A 17,213-nucleotide genomic window follows, 5' to 3' on the forward strand; every position below is an offset into this window, starting at 1 on the left:
AAACGAGTTTTACTGTATACATAGTAATGGTTGAGACAATACATGTATAACAATGGTATGAACAAAAATATTTGTGTCTTCATGTGTTTTCCTTAATTTCCATTTCTATTTTTTTCTTTGTGATAAGTCTTTGAAAGTTTGATGGATTTGATTTTTTCATTCTACCAGCATTTAAATTTCGCCAAGCGATATGTCAGGAGTAAGGGGGCTTAATTTCATGTAAATGTCGTGCGCATGTATTTGTGCCTGACGGAAAGGAGGTCTATTATAGGCATGTATCTTTGTGTTTGACGTCAGTAGGCCGGGACTATTAAAATTGATATGGGATGCCTCGTATAATTTAAATCTAAATTAAGTAAATTTACAATTTTTGTTCACAACGAAATGGAAATATAAGGAATCACTGTCTAGTTATTAGATGCCAGGGACATCAACGGTAACTGGAAACGTGCGATAATTTATGCATAACGGACTTCGCCCATTATGCAAATTATCCCACGTTTCCAACTGTCGTTGATGTCCTGGCATATTCTACTAACTAGACAGTGATTCTAAATGCCTGTACAAAAACTACAATAGTGACGAAGTCTGTTGTGTTATAAACTTTACAAATACAGTATTTGGAAAACATGTCTTACTTAGACTTAAGGGAGACCCCGCTGCCTGTGGGATATTAGGTGCTCATTTATTTCATGATGCCAAGTATATCTTGGCATATTGTTGCATATATTTTTTCTTTGCCTTGACTTAGGACTTGCTTAATTATATTGACACATCCGAAATGATTTTAGTATTTTTATTACTTATAAATTATTAACACTTAAAATTATTATTATCCAGTTTGGTTTTAGTGAAATTGTATACAGGCATATGCCTTTTACTACTCTGCGTGTTCGGAATTTATCCAGCTAACGAAAGAGAATCCAATGACCTGTCCAAATTCCTCTTCGATTTTTTCCACACACCGTTCATACCGGGTATTATTTTAGCTAAAATTCCTGCTGAAATACTGCAAAACTTTCTAAAACATTTAATCATGAGATGGCTGGTAATTTGCGTGTTTCTTTTTGCATTTCCAAAATCAGAGCAGTGTGAAAATTTCAGATATACAAAGGATGTTTACTCCGAATTCCATACAGATAATTTCTAACATTTCGGCCTCTTCGCTGGAGTACGTGTACGGCCTCTTCGCTGGAGTACGTGTACGGGATATGTACGGCGGAGTGTTTCGCGGACCGGACCTGTAACGCCGTGGACGTGTGTGGGACGCTCTGTAGGCTGATCAGGGGCTGGGACGCCCCCTACACGGGGGACAACTCTACAGACGTGTGTCAGCGCTACCAAATTTAGAGTCCAAATTAAACCTTTAACAATCGTTTAAAATCATAACATGTACACAAGTAAAATTTTAAATTTGAAACAAGGTAGGACATTCAAAAGTATATTATTGTACATTAATATTTTTGACTTATTTTGAATGTTAAAAATTTAACTTTTTGATTTAAAATGATGTTTATTTTTTGGTAGGAATGCAGTCAAGGAGAATATTATGAACGTTTGTCGGAAACTTGTGTTGCGCATGGTTGGTTGTATTAAAATGATTTTTGTTTACTTTTAAGTTTTCGTCTTGGAAGATATTTGAAAAATTAATCAAAGTCATACATATACATTTCAGAGTTTTGCGACTTTGAATCAGACCCTGAGGTGGTTTGTTTTTTGGCTGAGGACAGCGGCGATAATGCTGATTGGATAAGAAATTCAGTAAGTAAAAGTATTTTATTTACTTGTACATGTATTGCAGCTTGAAAATGAAATTTTTTCATGCAACAATTTTCATTTTATTCATCTTTATAAGATTCAAGGTTTTTGGAAGTCTTAGAAAAGAGCTTATAAAATTTGACATTTGTACCCTATAAAAGGGGAAAAAAAATACATACAGTTTTAAAGAAATATGATTTTCTTAAATCCAGCCTTAGATACCAATGCTTATTACCATGATATGAAATAAGAAGTGATTTGTGTCTTGCAATGAAAGCAAAAGCCTTTTACACTATGTATTGTAGAATAAATAACGAAAAAGGAAGACAAAAATACCAAATAAGTATTAAAATCATGACAATTTCTCTAAATGCCTGGATACCTATCAATTTTTAACCTAAAATATATTTGTTGATCAATTTGCAATTAGAAAATACATTGCCGATATCCCAATTTCTTATTTAGACATTGACTATCGACCATCCAGCTTTTGACAATTCTAGATTGTACAATGGACAACTGGATGTCAAAAGTAAGTTCAGTACAAGATTTTTTTTTTCAACTTTTAAGTGAATTTCTGTTTTCATACATTGTATACACTTTGAAATTTTGAATAAGACTCGATTTAAGAAGCAATGTTTTATTGAACATTCCTCAAAACAATGCTGGATCTTGAAATATATATTTGTAATTTTTAAACTTTAAATAGCTCTTTTTATCAGCTATTCTAACCCGGATCCCCACAGGACCTCAATTTAAGAAGCAATGTTTTATTGAACAGAATTTTATTTACACATTGATTCAGTCATACATAGATAAAAAATATTTTTTATATGAAGGTTTATGGGGCACCTGCACTAGATCCTTCAATTCGGGATGCCATAAGTCTGCGTACGGACAAGAGATTCTTCCGCCAATTATGTCTGGTAAAGTTTACACCAACGCGGTCATTAAGTATGGACGAATCAACGTGAGAGCAAGACTTCCCAAAGGCGATTGGCTCTGGCCAGGTAGCTATATCTATACATTTATACCACATCCATGTATATGTTTTGAAATTCCATGATATGCAAAAAAGTATAGTTATATTGCAGTCAAATTCAAAGTCATCTTTTTAAATTGTTTGGTAATGTTTGACAGCTATTTGGCTGATGCCACGTGATAGTGTTTACGGTACTTGGCCTCGTTCTGGAGAAATTGATGTCATGGAGGCAAGAGGTAAATCACGTCATTCGAAGGATAACCTTTAGTTGAAATATTAGTAATAAATTAATAATGCAAAGTGAAAACCATTTTGATAAAAAGTAATTTTAGAAAAATCACATTGTTGAGTCCCACTTTTTGCAATGTAAGTTTTATTCTTATCCTATCTTGATATTCAGATAGAAAGTTACCTATACATGTACTTACTAATGATAGAAGTAATAGCTACTAGAAGTGAGTACAGAGCGCATTCAAATGCTACGAGAAGGTGTCCAAAAGCTATTGAACCAGATATGACACCAGTATCTGCCTTGCTTGCATTGTATATATCAGATTATTTGTTTATTTTTAGTATGAGGGCAATATATAATTATATGGACTCCTTTACATAAATGTTGCAATAAGCCTTTGACTTTTGGCAACAAAATGTCTTCATGTCCAACAAATCAAATATTCATCTCACACCTTGATACTTGCATATACATTCAAAGACTAAATGCAAAAGGCAATGTGTAAATAAGATCAAGATTTCTTTATCAAAAATTTTAAAGTTCTTAATTATTTAATCAGGGAATGCTAAAGCTATGTCACACGGCGTTAACCACGGTATAACTCAGATAGCCTCCACACTACACTGGGGACCGGATCGCGCACATGACGCCCACCGTACCACTCATAACGAGAGGTATTTACATTTCACCTTTCCATCTTTTTTCTTCGATGTCTTTTCTTAAAATATGTTGAAAGCCGCATATTGAATGTATATCCAAAAAAATGAAGACTTACAGCGTCAAAAATAAGAAAAAATATTTTATTTCTTATCAAATGGAAAAATTATTTTAGCCTTGCAACGCTTTGGAAGGACACTGTTTGTGACAGGTCGACAGGGGTGCTTACCTCTCCTTGGCACCTGATCCCACCCTGGAATTTCTAGGGGTCCTGGTTAATGTTATGCCCTCTTCACACTCTTGATCACTGTCTATAATTATCACATTTTACATCATACAAATGCCATTAAAATATGCTATTAAATTGTTAGAATTCTAGATCACATGCAGGTGAAAACTCATTTTCTGAAGTTTTTATACATTTCAATGATCAGTAATACTTTTATCTGATTGACACTAAATCATAATTCCTGGAATAGCATGCTCTACATATGAACAATTAAATTATTGACAAACACGTTGATGAACAAAGAATATCAGCAGTTTCGTTTAAAGTCATCATTTCGTAAGTTCTTTCGTCGATACAATGACCTTGTCAGCAAATACAATTTGTCGATGAGTCAAATGCTGACTGACGTTTTTCATACGTATTGTTAGTCCATTATTTATATCTGAATTGACGACGGATTTTTCCGTTAATTGCCAATCATGACAAGGAGCACACGGCGGGTGTGACCGGTTAGCAGGGAATACTCAATCTTCAATGGCACCTGATCCCACCTCCGATGTTTTGGAGGTCCGTGTTTGTTCTGCTCCTATTTTGTATTGCTTTATGGACTTTGATATTGAATACTGTTCGTTATTTCCATATCCTTCATAGACAATCCCATGGTGGTGACTGGCATAGTTGGCACACATATTCCCTAGAATGGACAGCTCAGCACATTATGTACGTGGAAATTTAATATTGATTTTTTCAATAATTTCTATTGTCGTACATTTCTTTTAAAAATTTAAATTGTGCATAATCCTGATTATATAAGACTTTATCTTGTTAAATGAGTATCTATTTTATTTGTCTTTATTTTTAAATGATGAAAAAAGTTGTCTGGTGGATAATCACGAAATATTACGAGTCAACACACCTTCTCACGGCTTCTGGAACGCTGGACATTTTTCGGGCACCAACATATGGGGAGATAATAAAAATGCACCATTTGACCAACCTGTTAGTATAAACATTTAACTTCTTACTGAGAAAAATTCGGGTACCAAACACTTATTTCAGTGGTAGAAAATGGTAAACGTTCTGAAACAGTTTTGGTTTTAATCTTATATCGTTTAATTTTCAAGATACATCTACTTAAGCTTTTGTTTTTGATCTAGTTCCGGGTGTTGTTGAACGTTGCGGTCGGTGGCCTGGGTTATTTTTCTGATCACTACCAATATGACACCCCGAAGCCCTGGCACAATGACTCTCCTCATCCAAAGAGAGATTTCTGGGAGAAAAAGAATGTGTGGTTACCAACGTGGCATGGTGATAATGTTGCAATGTTAATTGATTACATCGAAATGATTCAGTATTAAAAAATATATATATTAAGTTATGGTATGTTTTATCTATAAGTATTATTTGGAGAAGATTTTTTCTTCAGAATCATTTTTAAGGGGAAAACCCATAACGGATGCAAACAATAATTGCGTTCGTCAATTGCAAATCAATGTATTTTGTGACCTTGGTATCTGCAATACAATTTATATAAATTGAGCTTCATATGTCACGCAATATTTTAGCGGACATTCAAATTGAACTGAGCCATCGTCAATGAAGGATATGGAGGTAACAAATAGTATTCAATATCAAAGTCCATCGAACAATACAAAATAGTAGCAGAGTAAATACAGAACTCTTAAACATCAGAGGTGGGATCAGGTGCCATGGAGGAGTGAGCATCCCCTGCTGACCGGTCACACTCGACGTCATGATCAGGAAATTACGGAAAATCCATCGTCAATTCAGTGTATAAATAATGGACTAAAAATAAGTTTGAAAAACGTCAGTCAGCATTTGACTGAATTTGGAAACTTGAAGAACGTTTCCTATAGAAAACTTATATCCAGAAAAAAAAATGGACCGGAGAGAGAGACGGGGGGGGGTAATATTTTTTTTCAATGTTTGACCTCAGCCAATCTGATTACTGTCTATAGGAATATTTCAAACATATTTAATAACATTGTTCATATTGACAATGAAACTTTTCTCAATAGCAATTCCTTTCCATATCCATTTTTTAAGCTTACAATACTATATTCCCTTCATATTACTTTACTTTACTATAAAGTGGGGGGCCAAACAGTCTTTCAATGAACATTTTCAGTAGTAAAAGTATTGTTGGCAAAAAAAGTGGGGGGGGGGGAGGGCAGCCCCCCCCCCCCCCCCCCTCTGTTGCTACGTCCCTGTTAAACTATAGTTAACAACCGTTAAATATAGTTTTACAGATGAAGACTATAGTTAACGAATTCACGTTTTGTAAACTATAGCTTACAGTCGATAAACCTATTTTATCAACTGTGAATCTATGTTTAGCTCATTTTTGTGAATTTGGAGTGCCATATACTGACGTACTTATTTGAAACACACACACCATATATCATTTATAAATAAGGTCTAAATGTTGTAACTCATTCAACATCGGTGGAACATTTTTTGACTATCTCCTTATCATCCTTAAATTCCACAGTAGTTCTCTGAAGATGTCCTTGTTTTGAATTTTTTTTCCGCTCAGAGCATTTTATTAACACTTTGGGAAAGATTGAAATTTGCGACACTCGTTACAAATTGTGCTCAACAACTTTCGCGCCTTTCAAGTTTCCAGGAACTCTTTATCGGATGGAGGTAAGAAGTTCACCGTTCGGGATTGGGATTTGGAGGCTGTAGCAGTACTCCTGGAAGTCTCCCTAATTTAGCAGCAGAGGAACGAAAACAGTTGAGTGAATGCAAAATACATTTAGTATACAGTTTAAATTTGATTCATATATGTATGTTTATCATTGACATTTGTGATTTACCGTTTAATCCGCATGTAGAGTATTACTGCTACATCACATGTAGTCTGGTAATACATCACTTTGTCAAACTTGTTGTATGGCCCAGTATTTTTCATCCATTCATTCTTTCTTAAATTTCTAGCATCCCAGACTTGTGGAAAATGACAGATCGATTAAAAAAAATGAACTCCCTTGATTCCGATGATTATTTTTGTTTTTTGTTTGAAAATCATCAGTCTTTATCTGTTGAATTGCTAGTCTCCGTTTTATATAAAACAAGTTTTGAAATCATAAGTTCTGTTGAGAACATTTTCCATTGAACCAGTTCATGAATCATGGTAATGAATGACCTGGTCATGTAACATAATTATTACATGAACTAGTATGTCCGCCATTTCAGTGTTCCAAATAAATAATACATATTTTATTATTTTAAAAACTTTTAAAGAAATTTTACACCCATGTAGAAAATAGGGGGGAAATCATGCATGATGCATTTACTTTTTAAAGCTGCAACGGCTGGAATAGATGAGATTTGTATAACAGCTGGTTAATTATGTTTGATAATTTAAAATTAACTAAATGTTAAGATATAATTATAAGTGGCTTTTAAACTGGCGAATATGTTTTCTTGACTGCAATAAATGAATAATGCAAGATTTTAAAAAATAACTTATTTGCATGAATGTTTCTACAGAACTTTTTTTTTCCTTTCCCAGTTATTAAAACTAAATTTATCATGTTTATAATCATTTTATCAACAAAGAGTTTTACCTTTTCTCCACCGTTTTTTTCCATCTGATTACATGTGTATCCTTTTTTTCCCTTCCCTGAGTCCTCTAGACCTGCTTCAAGACTACACAATGTCAGAACATGGATTTTCTGTAACTGGCCATTCTGTTGGAAGACCTTTATCTGGCTCTCCCAGAAGGCCAGACATCCCAGACAATCACAGCAAGTCAGCTGTATCCAAGGACACACCAAACAGGCGGTCCATACATCCTGACTCCTGCAATGTTCAGCTGGAGGTGACTGCTACGGCCCTGAAGAAGGAGGAGGTGAAGGTCCAGTACTGGTCCCCCCGGGAGTCGTACACAGACGTCAGTCAGCCGGGCGGGGACACTCGCCAAGTTATATCATTGGATCAGAACTCTAATGTCCAGGAATCGGCCAGTCTCCACTCAACAGTTCAAAGCATGTCTTCATCTCTCTTGTATCCAGGATGGTAGGTAACACACTTGTTGTCAAAAGTGTACTTAAATTTAATACATATTTCAGATATTGTTTGATCATCATAATCATAGACATAAGCCCGTATCACCATTTATCAGATTCAGTGTGACTTTAGATGCTAATGTAAATAAAATAATGAGACAAACATTGGTAACTCATACAAAGCTAATTAAAGAAAAATGCTTAGTTCAACGTCCAACAAATGTTGAAATTTGTGGCCTGAGTAAGAAATGTAGATTAATATTTAGACGGCTTATTACAGGAGCAGCTTGTTATCTGGTTATGGAGGAGAAAACAGGCGCACAGTCATCTCAGCTTCCTCTGTATCAGACAAGGTGAGGATCTCATCCCCCAAAAGGATCGTAGTGAGTTCTCTAGACAAAGGAGACCAGAACCAGACTTATGCGACCAGCACAAAGGTAAGACTATAATTAACTGATTTACGATTTCTAGGGTACATTAAATGGGTATGCATTCATTTCTCTATTCCTGTGAAACAGATAAGGTAGTGATTTCATCACCAAGAAGAATCTCAGTGAGTTACCCAGACAAAGTAAACAAGAACCAGACTCCTAGGAACCAACACACAAGTAAGACAAGGATTACATGATTTATTAATTAACTTGCTGAATAATGATGAAATCTTCTTCGAAAATGCAAAATCTCATTCTTTTGTAATAAGATTTGAATAAATGCTTGCAAAAAAGAAAATGAAAACAAACTATTGTAAATTTCTAAATATATGCGTGGAATTACTTATGGTTTAATTGCCCGAGAAGCACTACTCACAAAATAAAATTACTCACTTTTAAATTTATGGTGCAAAAATCTTTGTAAAATCTCCTGATCAACCATCCATTCACAAATTATTATTCTGGCAATTTGACGTTGAACTGCCCATTTACATTAATAAGTACTCATGAAAAATAAGGAATCTACAGTATCCTAAAATATAAAACAAAAAAGAAAAAAAAAATCCAAGTCTAAAAAATTCGTCATGCTCAAGTGAGCTTTTATCAAAAACTTATCCATTGTCTCTTTTAACTTTTCACATTTTCATCTTCTTTAGAACTAGCGTTAGCCAAACATAAACACAAATTATTCTTTGGTAAAGAACACATGTAATCATAGGAACACTTAAGTTTTATCCTAAATGTTGTCCGCCCAGGCATCACTTGTTTCTTTACAATTAGTGATGTAAAGGAATACATACAGCTTAAAAAAATGCTGCATTATGTCTCATGTTTCTTTGTGTCTCCTTTGCGTAACACAATATTATCAATATCAGGGCTCTCACACCACTTTTTGGGACTGGGGCTGGGGCCATTCAAATTGGGAAAATTATCATCATTTTGGGAAAAGTTGGATAACCAAAATTCATTAAAAAAAATTCTCAAATTTTGCTTTTCTAGCATTTTGTCATCATTTTAACCCTGGTTTTGAATAAACAGTTAAACAGACCAAACATGGGTATGTATGCTAGTTATGAAAGTACATTAGCTTTGTCATTACTATCTCTGAGTGTTGATATTGCGGTTATATGTCTTTCTGAGTGACAGTCGCTAGTCAAGTAGTCCCGAATTTCCTCGATCACATGGAGAACTTTGCTTACCAATACAGCGCGAGACTGAACATGCCGAAGCGTGGGTATGTTTCTAGGTGCAGCTTACTAATGTTTAAATGAAATGTCTATTTTTGAAACTAATATGATGTTTTTTGTTGAAACTTCATGACAAGATACTCTGCTCTCATAGTTAGTACATATTTTTGGAAAAACAATAACCTGGTTCCCCGAACCAATTTATGAATGCATTTGGCGCGAACTATTAAAATAGTAGTACAGTTTCACTTTCATTTGCAAGTGTGTTTCGTTTGGGTTTTTTTTGCGATTAAGTTTCATTGACTTTTTTTTTTTAATTAATATTTTGCTATGGAAATTGGGAAATTTACACCTTTCTTTTGGGAAAAAAGGTACCTTTTTTGCATTGGGAACGGGGCCGAATATCGGCCCCAGATATAGAGAATCGAGAGCCCTGAATATATTCTATTAATTCATTTGTTTTAAATTTAAAACAGAGTCATCAACAAGTCTTACTCCTAGTGTTTCTGGTATGACAATGTCTGGTAAGCGAGACATCAGTAAGAGTTACCTCCCCTCAACACAGACAGACTCCAACAACAACAGCAGCGCCCCGAGTTCTGTGGATGCTCTCAGAACAATCCAGGATTTCTTTATTGCCAGTCAGCAGCATCTGTCAGTGCTGAAGAAGAACCTTGTGGATTATGTATCCACAGAGAGCAGTGAGTCCTCTGATGGTGAACAGACGCAATCCGTGCCGGATATAGTCGTCTCCACTGGTCACGTGGGTGTAAAGAGGAAGATGGAGAAAACCAGTGAAGACAGCGGACCAGCTAAAAGGAAGTGTGACATCAGTAAGCCTTCTCCGACCCCTGCTGGGTTTATTGGGCCAATAGACACAAGGGGTGTTACAACAAAGAGTCCGGACTGTGCTTTAGATATACAGAGATTGACAGAAAGTTTTGAAAGCAAGCATTATAGACGGAAAACACAAGAAGAAATAGTAAGTTACAAAGAAGAACAAACTGTTTATACTTCTGAACTGAGCACTCAAACCACGCCTAAGTCTGTGGTTTCTTTAAAGTCAAAGAGTCCAAAAATTTTAGGGAAGAAGTTTGCAAGAACTGTTATAGGCACACCAACGTCAGGTACCTCTGCAAGATGTAAAGATTGGAAGAAGTCACCCAGGTCATCTATTTCTGTAAGGAAATTAAATGACATCGTACAGACAAAGACATTAGAAACATCATTTTCCTCTAAATCCGAACAATACTCCAGTATTCAGAAGAATGTCAGTGATTCTCCCAGTGTATTAAAGCCATCTACAGCAACATGGCAGCCTTTCTGGGCAAGTGGTGGAAGTTCTGCAAGTTCTCCTTTAATGGGGAGACAAGAGTATGAAGCAAATGAGGAGGAGAAATCAAGCTTAAAGAGACACTTCAGATCTGTAAGTGCCCCAGAAAGTAGGTACACAGAATACTACAGCAGTGTGGAGGTGTCAAACGCTCAGCAGATGTCTAGTATCTCGGGAGACTCCACTAGCGTTACTGGGGCTAGCTTGTTACCTCATCGATTACGCTTCTATCAGAATTCTAGACTCAGCTATTCACCATCGACCAGTACGTACAACTGGAAGGAGAACTTTAAGAGGACCTGTAACAGTTATGGAGAGCCGTACTATGACTCCCACTGTCACATTGACTTCCTGTTCAGTCGTCAGAGGTTCTGCGGTTCCTGGAGTCGCTTCAAGGCAGTTAATCAGGAAACATTCCCAGACAACTTTGCAGGATGTGTAGCTGTCTTCTGTAACCCTTTTTCCTTCAAACCTGATGGTAAGTTATTTTTTTATTGAGTATATTTATTTTTATTTATTGCTGGATCTTTTTTAATTGATTTAAAATAGAAAATTCATTTGGAAATTCTATCGATGTACTAGAGCTTTAAAAACATATATGTTAGGTACACTTTAGGTTAATTTTTTTCAAAATCAAGTTAAAAGTGATTTTTTAAAAAAAAAAAAATAGAATGGTCAAAACGTATGCACCCATGATTTTTCAAGATGCGAAAGTTTGTTTGAGGCTGTTGTACATTGACCTTAATGGTTTCAGGACTGTGGAAAGATGTGTCGTATGAAGATGATGTGTGGCTAGCGTTTGGCTGCCATCCTAAGAGTGCTACTGACTTCTCTCAAATGAGTTATAATGGACTGAAAGCATGTCTACAACACCATAAAGTTGTCGCTCTAGGAGAAATAGGACTGGATTACTCAGGAACGTGAGTGCATTCTTTCTTAAAAAACTAAATCTGTCCATCATAATGATCATTTTATATCGCACAAAATAAGTTGGGGGCGTGGATATCAGGATTCATCACTTTTTTTTTGTTTGCTTATCTATCTGTCTGTTTCAAATTGTTTTTATTAAGATAAAATATTTGTTGTAGAGTCTTGTGAAAAGAAGATATTTTTTTCAGATTTCGACAACATATGGACGTTCAGAAGATTGTGTTCAGGAGACAGATACAGCTGGCCCTGGAAATGGAGAAGCCTCTAGTCATACACTGCCGGGACGCTGAGGAAGACTGTCTACAGATTCTTAAAGAGGTCAGTGTTAGTCTCAGTGATTATAGCTGAGGAAGACTGTCTACAGATTCTTAAAGAGGTCAGTGTTACGTAGTCTCAGTGATTATAGCTGAGGAAGACTGTCTACAGATTCTTAAAGAGGTCAGTGTTAGTCTTAGTGATTATAGGTGAGGAAGACTGTCTACAGATTCTTAAAGAGGTCAGTGTAGGTCCCAGTTATATTATAGTGAACTATAGAGTGTACAGTGTAACCTTATCGTCAGCCAGACTTTGGCTGGCTGTTAATTTGAACGTAAGTCTTAAAGAGCTAATGCTTTGGTTATTTGTACCAAATCTTCCTAGAGCATGAGTCAGATCTCTAGTAACCTTTTGTCAAGTTTGTCATACCTTGACCGAAGGGTTTCCATTTGTACTAAAAATAGGAATGAGATCCTTGGAAAAGAGGAGATAATTAGGGAAATTAAAAAAACGGTTGCTAAAAAATATTCCTGTTGTTAATTAAAAATTAAAACAATTCTCAGGTTAGCTTGGACTTTCAGTAAGGCATTCTCGGCGCTACGTAACTAGCATGTGTCCAATGGCGAATAGATTCTCATTAGTTAAGAAATTTAATAACATCAGGAACCTTAAATTGCTGTTGCCAACAATGAGATGACTTAAACCTCTTTGCGAGATGAGGCAATGTTATTGGTAACTGTGAAATCACAAATTTTCATGGGGGATTAATTTTCGAGGTACGACGAGACCCACAAATTATTCATAATCCACCATGAAATGTAAAATGTTACATACATAAGTACTCATTAATTCTTGATCCATGAAATCAAATAACCACAAACCAAGAGATTCTCCTGAAACCCCAGGAAAATATGTGATTTTACAGTATTCAATACACTAGTTGGCATTTACCCGAATTTCTATCCCATGACTATATTTCAACAGTGAATGAAAGCTGTGTAAATTTCAGATGATAATTATGTAACATCGAGAATGCAATGCCTCACTGAAAGTCCAAGCTTACCTGAGAATTATCCTATAAGCCTGGGGCAAAGGGCATGGTTTCAAGATCAGTTCCATTTGACGTAAATCAATGTTTTATTAAGACTGATTTCTGGATAATTTAAAGTCTATGATCATTAGATTTTGCCTGATAGCTGATGCATCTGATCTCATGAATTGTTGACTCAAAAGTTGGCCACAGTCTTTACATTGCTGTTATTCATTTTCATATTTTAAAAATGTATATTTTGGTGAAGGATAATAAAACTGACATAATCATACTATCATAATACTTTATTTGTCACATTTTCTTCCATACATATTTCAATATTTAATTCAGTCTTGTCTTACATATCCCTCATATATTCATCAGTTTACCAATAAGTTTTGGCGTTCTTTTCCAGATGGTACCTAAGAATTATAAGATTCACTGTCACTGTTTTACTGGTGACTACACAGGAGCGACCCGGTGGATTGAAGCCTTTCCTAGACTGTTTATAGGCCTGACTCCAATGGTGACCTACAGACAATGTGTCCAGACCCACAATGTCGCTCGCTATATTCCACTCAACAAATTGTTATTAGAGACAGATGCACCATACTTCTTGCCAAGAAAAGTAATTTATCATTATTGTATTAATCTTTTTGATTTCATTGCACTGAGAGGCTATCAAAAGAGAGATATTATAATAATTTGAGTTATTTGACACTTGTTTTTCTCACTGTAGATCCCTAAGGAGGAGATGGCTTTGTCCCACCCTGGTATGGCCATCACTGTAGCAGAGAGAGTGGCCTTCTTCCAGCAATGTACCGTCCAACAAGTCCTCCAGGCCTGCAGGAACAACATGAGGGAAATGTACGGAATCTAAAACAAAAGGATATTTATATCAAATACTCAGATCAATCAGACATTGTTAATGCCAGAGTTACTAAATGACAATGGAATAATGTGAAAGCATTTTAAGGAAAGTCTAGAATATGAAATATCTTGAATATTTACAAGTCATAATATTATGAAATTGTTTCACATCTTTTTCTCAGGTTTTAGTCTATTAAAATAACAATGAATAAATATTGATATCCCTGAAAGCTTTCAAATCAAGCGTTGCTTATTTTTGTATCATCAATTTAAAGCCCCCCACATATATATTATCATCTTTTAAAAAATACTCATTGGAAGTACTAAAGCCTATAATACAGTGGGTGTAGTACTAAATAGTACTGAAGTTAGTATACAGTTTAAGTATATCATTGAGGGAGTTAACAAGACTCCAGTACCCCAGGCCAGGACTATTCCCGATAAAATGGATGTATAAAAAAGATAACAACAGACCTCAAATTTTCTGTTATGATCTAAAGGCCTGTGACAAAAGCAAAGCAACCTTAATTGAGAAGTGTAACAAACTAAATTTAATCCCGTAGGATACCCCTATTGCGTGAATGTAAATATTGTTATTTATCCTCGATTTGTAATTTTATCTACCTGTGAGCTCGTGTTCGGGTAGTACCCGGGAAGTCATATATATATATATAACATGGAATATATCCCATTCATTATGACGATGACAAATTTCTCATCATAATATATTGAATATATTCCATGTTTCACAATGTATTGGAGAAAATAATTCATTGTCAATATCCGTGGGATTTATCCCATTTGAACAAATTCATGGGAGAAAAAATCCCCTAGGAGAAAATATCCCATCTGACATTTTTTCTCCCATGGGAGAATGGTGGGATAGTTGGTGGGACTGAAAATCCCACCATTCTCCCATGGGATTCTGAGTTTTAGGACTTCATATCTTTAGAAGTGGAGATGTTCTTGAGTCCAATATAAGAACCTGGAATACTGCTAAGAAATCCCACCAAGTGATATAAAAACATTTTGGTTATCATAATTAGAAATGGTAGTAAAAAGTCTGGACTATGTCGTGTCCAGATTTAAATGTCGTACTGTTATTCTCAGTCCGTGCAGTTGTGGTGAGCAGACTTTGACAATTGAACGCACCCGGTGAAATCAAAACATTAACAAAAACAGAGTTCCTGCCTTGTTTACAAAAACTGTGTACATAACACGAGTGTGACCGATTTGCACACACGACTTAGCTCGGAATGACGATACTTGTGAAGCCGTTTTGCTTTCTAACATTTCTACTCCGAATAAAATTATTTTTCTGGATTAAAGTTTTAATATGTCTCATTAAAACACAACAAGATTGCCATTTTTCTGAAGAATTAAGAATAAAATTAAAATATGTGAAAGTGCAAGGATGTGTCAATCAAACCCGCCAAAAAATTTGAAGTTTTAATAACTTTTAAATGAAATAAGATTTTAAATTAACTTTTGTGTGAAATTCTAATAAAATATATAATTCGTCATATTACTGTGTAGTATACAGAAAATATTAACTTCAAATCTGTGTCCAAGTACCTTTAAGACCTGTTTGGCTTGTCATAATGAAGTAGCCGGGGCGGGTACTCAAACTACATCAGGTATTTGAAAATACAATTTGTAAAATATGTTTTCTTGTGTGAGTCTACACGTTTAGTATGGTTGTTTTATTATATTTTTCCCCAGGGTCCTATTTCCTCGGGCTTTTGTCCCGTTTCGTAATTATCAGGTCTTGGGCGGGGTACTACAACTTATTACACTGACAATAGCCAGTCCAGAGTGAGAGGGAGAGGCTTGCATTGCTTGTGCAGTTACTACCGCATATGTAAGAGAGAGTACGACAGAGTACGGCAGCCCTGACGGACACCTCGGGACCAGCAATTTCAAGTTATGTGGTGATATTGAATTAAGAATTCACCTTTTTGAAATATCAATTTTCAATCCAAAGTTATTCCAGACGGCATTGTGAAAGTTCAAAAACACTAAAATATGTGATATTTGTGAAATTATAATTATTCAATCTGATTGGTGAAAGACAATATACGTTTACAAAAGGAAATTCAAAACCAGAACTCAAATCTTCTGCAAGGGTATTGTGATTCATTTACGGCGTTTTAAAGGACACTCTCGGGGACGTGCAGCTGACAGACAATTCATTTATTTTTTTTAAATATGTTTTTGTTGTAAAAATTTACTTTTGTTTTGTTTATTAAATTTTGTTAAAATTTCATTTGTTTTGTTTCCTTCATTTATTCAAGTTCTTAAAGTGTATAACCCACATCTCAACAAGAAGAATTCAAGTTTCTTCAAAGCAGCCTTAAATTAATTTGAAATTTCAAATGGCAGATGCGTTTTTTTCAATGGAAGATAATGCAGACCTTGTTTGAAAGTTTTTCAACATAAATGTGGATTTAAATCATGCTTCCTCCTTCAGGGGTAAGGTTGTTTGCTGGGGATGTTTATTTCGCCATATGGCCTTTACAGGGACATACATGTAGCATCGTTTTTGAAAGTGCGGGGACCAGCCAACAAAAAATCCAACTTACCTGTAAAATACTGGATAATAAAAAAAAAAGGAGGGGCCTGTGGGGGGGGGGTATTAAAACTCGAAAATTAAGTTATTTCATGGGGGAGGGACTGTATATGGCAATAAGGGGAGGGGGCTACAATCTGCCTTTGTATAAATATTTTCCATAGAAAAAAAATTATTTGGAAGAAGGGGGGGGGGGGGTCTTCCATCTATATTGCTTCAGAAAAAGTCCCCAGTAGGGCATATGAATACAGTAGTTTAACCAGGGAATATATAAAGAATTTTTTTAAAAAATCTTGTGAAGAACAACAGGGCTCTGATATCGATCATTCATAGTGATATGTAGCATCCTTGGTGTAGATCCAGGTTTGTTCACATCATGGCCTTGAGGGTAGGGACTAGCGAAAGCCACAGGACAAGACCATAGCAATTGTTTCAGAAGTAGCAGTGCCGTACCAAGTCATGTTTATATGTCAACATTTCTAGGTTGTGTGAATTCAATTTTTAGCTCTACTGGTCAGAGACCAGAAGAGCTTATGCGTCCGTCGTCCGTCATTCTGTCTAGCCGTCCGTCTGTCTGTAAACAATTTTTCAAAATGCTACTCCTACAGTTTTGGTCTTATTTCAATATAACTTGGCAAACAAGTAGACTACATTACGATACATAATTCTGTGTATCGGTTTTTGATTTCGATGAATGGTGTTGCCGTGGTTACTAA

General features: G+C 35.5%; 2 protein-coding genes across 2 annotated transcripts; both read left to right on the plus strand.

The window, feature by feature from the left end:
- The first annotated feature begins 2,028 nt into the window (after positions 1-2,028).
- Positions 2,029-5,216, plus strand: LOC134274848 (beta-1,3-glucan-binding protein-like). The gene is made up of 8 exons (XM_062757089.1): positions 2,029-2,034; positions 2,224-2,290; positions 2,598-2,768; positions 2,899-2,976; positions 3,532-3,646; positions 4,510-4,578; positions 4,734-4,857; positions 5,016-5,216. Exons 1-8 carry the CDS (start codon positions 2,029-2,031, stop codon positions 5,214-5,216), a joined length of 831 nt encoding a protein of 276 aa, XP_062613073.1.
- A 1,342-nt stretch (positions 5,217-6,558) lies between these two features.
- Positions 6,559-14,111, plus strand: LOC134274845 (uncharacterized). The gene is made up of 9 exons (XM_062757087.1): positions 6,559-6,615; positions 7,513-7,902; positions 8,173-8,321; positions 8,411-8,500; positions 9,987-11,321; positions 11,598-11,763; positions 11,962-12,091; positions 13,474-13,686; positions 13,798-14,111. The coding sequence occupies exons 2-9, from the start codon at positions 7,541-7,543 to the stop codon at positions 13,936-13,938; spliced, it is 2,586 nt and encodes an 861-aa protein (XP_062613071.1). The 5' UTR covers positions 6,559-6,615; positions 7,513-7,540; the 3' UTR covers positions 13,939-14,111.
- Positions 14,112-17,213: the final 3,102 nt, after the last annotated feature.

The sequence above is a fragment of the Saccostrea cucullata genome, unplaced genomic scaffold (assembly GCF_032062105.1).
Source record: "Saccostrea cucullata isolate Sc308-1 unplaced genomic scaffold, CSIRO_AGI_Scuc_v1 ctg19716, whole genome shotgun sequence".
In the NCBI taxonomy this organism is placed as follows: Eukaryota; Metazoa; Mollusca; class Bivalvia; order Ostreida; family Ostreidae; genus Saccostrea; species Saccostrea cuccullata.

Coding starts and splice junctions, on each gene's coding strand:
- LOC134274848 (XM_062757089.1), top strand. Junction 3,647..4,509: donor CGTACCACTCATAACGAGAG/GTATTTACATTT, acceptor TATCCTTCATAG/ACAATCCCATGGTGGTGACT. Junction 4,858..5,015: donor ATGCACCATTTGACCAACCT/GTTAGTATAAAC, acceptor TTTTTGATCTAG/TTCCGGGTGTTGTTGAACGT.
- LOC134274845 (XM_062757087.1), top strand. CDS start 7,541: ATGTCAGAACATGGATTTTCTGTAACTGGCCATTCTGTTGGAAGACCT. Junction 7,903..8,172: donor TCTCTCTTGTATCCAGGATG/GTAGGTAACACA, acceptor GGCTTATTACAG/GAGCAGCTTGTTATCTGGTT. Junction 11,322..11,597: donor TTTTTCCTTCAAACCTGATG/GTAAGTTATTTT, acceptor TAATGGTTTCAG/GACTGTGGAAAGATGTGTCG.